This window comes from Gossypium hirsutum, chromosome A08, assembly GCF_007990345.1.
Source record: "Gossypium hirsutum isolate 1008001.06 chromosome A08, Gossypium_hirsutum_v2.1, whole genome shotgun sequence".
Taxonomy (NCBI): domain Eukaryota; kingdom Viridiplantae; phylum Streptophyta; class Magnoliopsida; order Malvales; family Malvaceae; genus Gossypium; species Gossypium hirsutum.
The window spans coordinates 94,113,987-94,120,957 of record NC_053431.1 but is presented as its reverse complement, the minus strand read 5'-3'; the positions used below and the strand labels follow the sequence as shown (position 1 = coordinate 94,120,957).

The 6,971-nt window shown below is 28.4% G+C and overlaps 1 protein-coding gene across 1 annotated transcript; it reads right to left on the bottom strand.

Annotated features, from left to right (window-relative positions):
* Positions 1–4,369: 4,369 nt before the first annotated feature.
* LOC107926873 (glutathione S-transferase F6) lies at positions 4,370–5,639 on the bottom strand. Its single transcript, XM_016857815.2, has 3 exons — positions 5,316–5,639; positions 5,116–5,164; positions 4,370–5,016 (listed from the first exon to the last, which is right to left on the bottom strand). Exons 1-3 carry the CDS (start codon positions 5,463–5,465, stop codon positions 4,568–4,570), a joined length of 648 nt encoding a protein of 215 aa, XP_016713304.2. The 5' UTR covers positions 5,466–5,639; the 3' UTR covers positions 4,370–4,567.
* Positions 5,640–6,971: the final 1,332 nt, after the last annotated feature.

Sequence of the window (6,971 nt, the reverse complement as noted above, 5' to 3'; positions counted from 1 at the left end):
TTAGCTTTATTTGCTGGATGTCTTTCTCTGTGGGGATTTTGTCAACCTTTTGCTCCCCTGTTGCTTTTTATTATTCACTCGGTATGTAAAACGGGCCCTACGATCCAACTGATGGCTAGACTAGACTGGTCGGGTCGTCCTTGACCTAGTCCGAACCAGCAGTAGCCGAACTGACTTGGGGTGCTGTAAGGGTGTCGCACTTGCATCACCAGACACTGCGGTACTGGTGGCTGTGACAGCGGCGTCCTAGTGGCCGGTGATGGTTGGTCGTTGGTGGTTGAGCAGTGGAAGAGTTACACTCTTAGTGGGACTCTACCAGAGAAATTGATTTCAGATTAATTATTCCAAAAATGATATTAATTTAATAATTTAATAGTGAATTTAATTTAATACTTATCTTAATAGTATTTTATTAATTTAATATTAAAGTGATTATCTTAATATTAAATTTAATTTAATATTTATCTTATAGATAAACATTCTATTATTTTAATAAGATTTAATATTAAATTAATATAATATTTATCAAGAAAAATATTATATTAATTTAATATTAAAGTGGTTAAGATTAATTATAGTTGAACTCTCTAAACTCTCCCTATAAAAGAGAGCCTTGTGTCATTATTTACACACACTTGAATTCAAAAGAAAGTTGTAGAGAGAAAATTCTCTAAAGATATTATTCCAGAAAATTTTTAGAGATATTTTTCTAATTTAACTTGACCCAAAAGTTTAGAGAAATTGTAAAATTACCGCACTGGTAATTTTTGTGAATTTTTTTATTCGAAGCGAGCTCACACTCGGTAGATGTGAGCTTGAGGATAGCGGAGAAGACTACTCGGTTGAAGTCATCATCCTATGTGAATCGAAAAGGTACAATTTTGATTAAGTATTTATTACTTTAGATATCACAACCGAGATCTTTTTTGGAAAAAAATTAAAATTTTGGTTTTTTCCTAAATTTATTTTTAGCTATGTTTTCCAAAACCCGTTTTTCTAACTATTGGTATCATGACCTAGGTTGTCTTCTATGTATAAGTATAAATAGATGATCAAAATAAATTTATCTTCTTCTTGAATGATTTGATTACATAGAAAGTGGTATTCTTTAGATCTTATGCATGTTTTGAGTTATATATGAGAATGGATGTGATATTATATATTTGTTATATAATTGTTTTTTGCCAAGGTTGTGGCTCTTAGAAAATAGACTGTGGACTATCATCTCCATGTAGAGCTATTTTTAAAAAAAAATCATAGAATTCTTGTGAGTCAGAAACAAATGTTGGACTTAAATATAATTTTTTCAAAAGAAGTCTATAACGAGTAAAAGATACGTTGGGGTTTGAAAACCCGATGAATGCCTTGTGGTGAAAAATTATGTAATTTTATATTTCCTTTTATTTTCTAGAAATAGAACCATGGAAACCTTGGCTGTCAATTTTATTTTAATTAATTATCTCATTATATATATGTTTTATAATTATTTATAATAGTATGTAATGTTATAATTGTGATATATATATATATATGAGATGATCAACAATTGATCGATTAAAAAAAAGAAGTGTGGCAATGAGAAAATAATTGTGTTGTATTTTTCTATTCACTTCTTTAGGTTATTCGATGACTGTGAGAAGTGTGGTAATGAGAAGGTGCATGTTTAGGATTGGCTCTGGCTAGGAAATACTTGGTTTTTAAGCGGTCAAATTTGACTCACCTCCCTTTCCTAGGACCTTACCTGGTGCACGATTTTGATTCACTTTTTCAATTTTTCCCTTAAAAAAAACTGTGTAGAATCAAAATTATTTGTTTTAAGATTAATTGATTCTTATGAATGGATATTATAAAATTTCCACAGCATGCCATGCAGATATTGGAAGCATGTCATTTAGATTAGGTGAGAATGCCACTAGAACTATTGTATGATCATTCTTGAAATTTGAGATAAAAAAACCTTACATGTTTTTTAAAATATTGAGTGAGAGAAGGTCCTTGAACAAGACCTACGACCTCCATTGATGGTCTCTAAGTGATAGCATGATAAAGTTTCGAGCTGATTCCTATCCTAGCCGCACCTCAAGGTAAACATTGTCATGTGGGTTCACTAATTGAGATTTCCTTTTAAGGACAACTAGTCATGCATGACTTTTACAGAGATTGTCCGATGATGACACACAAATGAAAGCATGTTCATAATGGGTGTTGAGTCAATGGTTACACACTCAAGATCATCTCTTAAATAATTTTCCAAGAAACGATATTTAAACTAGAGATGATGGTCAAATATTAAACGATAGTTAGTTCATGTGGAGTCTTGAAAATTAAGATTTACGAACTGATTGGATGTAATCTATGTTCTTGCCAAATAATCATGGAGTTCTCTATTGTGGAGCTTTTCTTTTAGTATTCTGTTTGGTCTGTTTGTTTTCTTATAAGGGTTTGTTTGTCTTAATAAAGTGATAGACTCGTCTTTCAAAAGAAAAAATAGTTGAATGCAAAAGTGACTAAAAAATAAAGCTTAATTGATAAAAAATAAATATTTAAAAATTAAATTTATCATAATACCTAAAATTAAAAGTCTATGTGTGTGTGAACGAGTGAAGGTGGTTGATGATTTTTTTGCTATTGTATAGAGTTTCATCTATGATAATACAACTAAATATTGATCCTTCTACGATTTTCAATTCAATCAAAATTTATTATTAAATTAATTATAATAATTTTATAAATATTAAAATTTTAAATATTAAGTTATAAAATTTATTTAATATATTACTTAAAATTATGTACATAATATAATTTGTTTGTTTGATAAACAAAAATTTTAAATTATGATAAATTTTACTTAATATTTTATCCTTAATTTTTATACATTTCACCTTATTTTAAACAAAATCTTATTTTTAAATACAAAGTATTTATGGGATAATATAATGAAAAATAAATAAATTTAGGCCTTTTCGATAAACTATTGAAAAAAATTATTATTTTTAATGATTTAAATTTTTTTACACAGGTTCGATAATTCAAAATTAAAACAATCTGATAGAATTTTTTCTACAAAAAAGTATGAAAAATAGCAAGTAGACAAGAGATACTTACTACTTAATAGAAAATATTTCAATTAATTCAATTTTATTTTATTTATTTTAATATTATATTATCCTATAAAAGCTTTATATTTAAATTTTGATTTTTTGTTTAGAATAATTTTAAATGTTTAAAAATTAAGGATTAAATATAAAATATATTTTTTATAATTAAAATCTATATTTATCAAATAATCTAATTATATTTCATAATAAATTTTAAATAATATATCAAAAAAAAAATTATAACTTAAATTTTCAACCATTATTTTTTTCAGTTTATCAAACAGCACTCAAAATAAAATAAATTAAAAATTTTCTCCATTAAGTGATATGTAACTTTCATCCACTTATCATTTTCTGCACTTTTTTATAGAATAATTTACAATGAATTGTTTTATTTTATATTATCAAGTGTATGTAAAAATATTAAATTATTGAAAATATTAATTTACAATTAACTTAATTTTTTCTATAGTTTATAAAATAAAGCTTAAGTTGATACTTTTTTAATCTTTATCTAAGTAAGTTTATAGGTACTCAATTGGTATAAGTATTGTTGCCAATACAAGAGGACATAGGTTCAAGTACACTGAAGAACATTATTTTATGATTTATAGCTTGGGAAAGGATTATGGGTAGCTTTAGACATTGTGTCAAAAAAGTAAATATAATTGGAACCTATAATAAAATTGTTCAAAAAAATTAAGTTATAGGTTTTTTTTTAATAACATAGTTAACTTTTGTACTTATATCTAATAAAATAATTATGCTGACTTTATTAAATTAATTGTCTAAAATTTGATGATATCTTTATCTTATTAATTTTAAACGTGAATTTTTAGTAATTTTCATTTTTAAATTATAAAAATATATAATAAGTTTTTTTTAAGAAAAAAATTCAGATATTTTTACATTTTTTTCTGAATTTTTTAGATTTTTCTGATAATTTTTTAAAAAATTCTCGAATATTTACATTTTTTATTTTCTTGTTACTTATCCTAAGAGGTTACCGCATTACGATAAAAAAAATGATGAAGTTGATCGAAGACCCAAAAAGAAAATCCAATTTGATTAACGATTGTTAAGTTAATGTATATAAAAAAGTACCAATCATCAAATTTAGTGACTAAAATTTACACTAACCCAATAATAATCATTTAAAAAAGGATAAGATTTTTTCTTTACAAAAAAGATATGATTTGGATTACGGTTCAAATCATGTAACATAAAGTCATCAAATCAGAGACACAGACATTGAAACCCAACATTATCCATTCAATACAAAATAGCTTCTTATATTGCATCCCCAAGTCCTTGATTTTGATCTCTTTTGGTAATGATTCGAGACACAATGATTAGGACAACAGACTTGTAATTTCAACAAACGAGAGACACACAACATTGAAACCAAACTGCAAACGTTTATACCCCTGCCGTTATTCATTCAATACTAATTGTTGTACCCCAAGTGTTTACTGTTTCAGCATACCCATGACCTTGCTCCAAGCTGGCCTTGCAGTGATATCAGCCACCCAAGCGCTCACATGTGGCCGCGAATCAAACATCTTCTTGGCCGAGCTCCCCAACAAGTACTGAACAGTAGGGAGGTGATGCAGATCGGCCAAGGTGAAGTGGTCACAAGCCAAGTACTTGGACTCAGCCAAACGAGCCTCGTACACATCTAAAACTTTGGCAAGCTTATCTTCGTATTCTTCCACAACCGCCGCGTCGGTGGTCATCCCAAAATGGGGCTTGTAACGCAGCTCAAAGACTAGCTTCGTCGATGGAGGGTCGAACTGATGAGCTTCAACTTCCTTCCACAATTGAAAGACTGCCATAGTCTTGTTAGAACCCGGCAACAAGAGTTGGGTCTCTTTATCGGCGTATTCATGGGCGATATAGTGGGTGGTTGCCCTTGATTCTGTATGTGACAAAATGTTCAAAAGGGGGTTAGCTAAAAATAGTCGAAGAAACCAACGATTTTAAGGGTTTTCGCTGTTATAAAAAGGAAAAACTTTACCAAAGAGCTTCAAGTCCCCTTCTTCAAAGGCTGGAACTTGACCAAATGGCTGCATCACCATATCCAGAAATGTTAGATTCCAGTTTTCTCATAAATGGGTTTTTTAGGCAAACACCCAAAAAATAAAGACAGAAGTTAAACCCCGTCTTGTAATATTTTTTTTGTTCTTTTAAAAAGCTAAAATAGATTTGGATACATACGTTGAGGGGAAGGAAGTTTGGGGATTTATGCTCTCCAGCGATCATGTCTACGTTAACAAACTGAAACTCAACATCTTTTTCGTAAAGGCAAGCAAGGACCCTTTGAGTAGCTGTTGACAAAGGGTATCCATGAACTTTCATGGCTGCCATAATCGTTTTGAGGACCGTAACTTGTTCGAGAGCTTCAGAAGATGAGAAATATTTTGTGGGTTTCTGCTCACGAAGAAGCTATATTATATACACCTACATGAGTGTGTACATATATAGTGAAAAGGATGGACCTTTCCGTTATTCTAGAATGTCCAATGTGAAAGAATCCTAGGGGCATTAATTACATGCTTTCCTTTATTTCTACTTCTGGAAACAAATTTTCCGTTTGTTCACGTTGGTCATGTTCAGTGTATGTAAATTGTTTCAAATCTGAAATTTTAGATCACCAATAATAGGGGCGATATTAGTTAGGTTAGTCGAAATCCTTCCTTATAATTTATTCCGTTTGATTTGGATTTCGGTTTTTTATATTAATTTTATTTTTATTTTTTAAATTTTTTTAATAAATGAACTTTGTTTTATGATTTTTAAATATTATTTGATAAAATTTTAAAATTTTTTATATAAATATTTTAAAAAATAATAACTTTTTAAGATTTTTTAAATTATTTTTTCTATTTTAAATATAAAATATTTGTTTTTATATCATACAAAATTAGAATTAATTATATTAAATAAAAAATAGAATTTGGTTCAATTTCAAGTAATAGTGGTGTTTGAATTTGCATTCCATAAACCGTTCAAATATCTCCGTTCAGACCAACTTTCACTTTGATCGGATTTTTTCTCTCAGCCCTTGAGAGTAACGACAAACCACGAATCAACTTGGAAGTCCACCTAATTTATCTTACTCTTAATTGGTATTATTGTTGTATAAACTTTGATCGGATTTTTTCTCTCAGCCCTTGAGAATAAGGACAAACCACGAATCAACTTGGAAGTCCACCTAATTTATCTTACTCTTAATTGGTATTATTGTTGTTATAAATAAGTAGTTAATGATTCTATCATTTTTTACTGCTACCGGTATATATCGGTATCAATACGTTTAGATGTACCATTTCATCCTTTATGGTGAACATATCATACTAATATTTTAAACTAATAATAAATACAAGGGATAAATAATAAAATTATACATTAATTTTGATTCAATGTGTAATTTGATATTTAACTTTAATCTCGTGCAATTATACGCATTAAACTTTGATTTTGGTTTAAACATTTACAAAAATTCTGGTTTTGTTTCAATTGTTCTCATTAGTAAAAAGACCTCTCTAGTCCCTTTCAATTCCGATATTGAACAAATTGGTTCCTCTTAAAAAAATAAAGCAATTTAATCCTATAATTTTAAAAGTGAGCAACTAATGACAATTAATCATAGCGTTAATGTATTTTGTCAATTGTATATAAGTTTTATTGATATAATAACAAGTTTAGCTCTCGGTGTTTACATAATTTTTCAATGTGGTATTGATTCTAAAAAATTCAACAAATCTAATCTCAACATTTACACCAAATTTGCGGCCTAAATTTGTTAAATCATGGCCAAATTGATAGAATATATAAAATTTGAAAGCTAAATTTGTTATTATACCAATCAAA

Bases quoted from the DNA above. Each gene is read 5' to 3' on its own strand.
- LOC107926873 (XM_016857815.2), bottom strand. From the start codon at position 5,465: ATGGCAGCCATGAAAGTTCATGGATACCCTTTGTCAACAGCTACTCAA. The intron at 5,165-5,315 runs GTATGTATCCAA...ATGGTGATGCAG, and splicing joins CAAACTTCCTTCCCCTCAAC to CCATTTGGTCAAGTTCCAGC. The intron at 5,017-5,115 runs GTAAAGTTTTTC...TGTCACATACAG, and splicing joins AGGGGACTTGAAGCTCTTTG to AATCAAGGGCAACCACCCAC.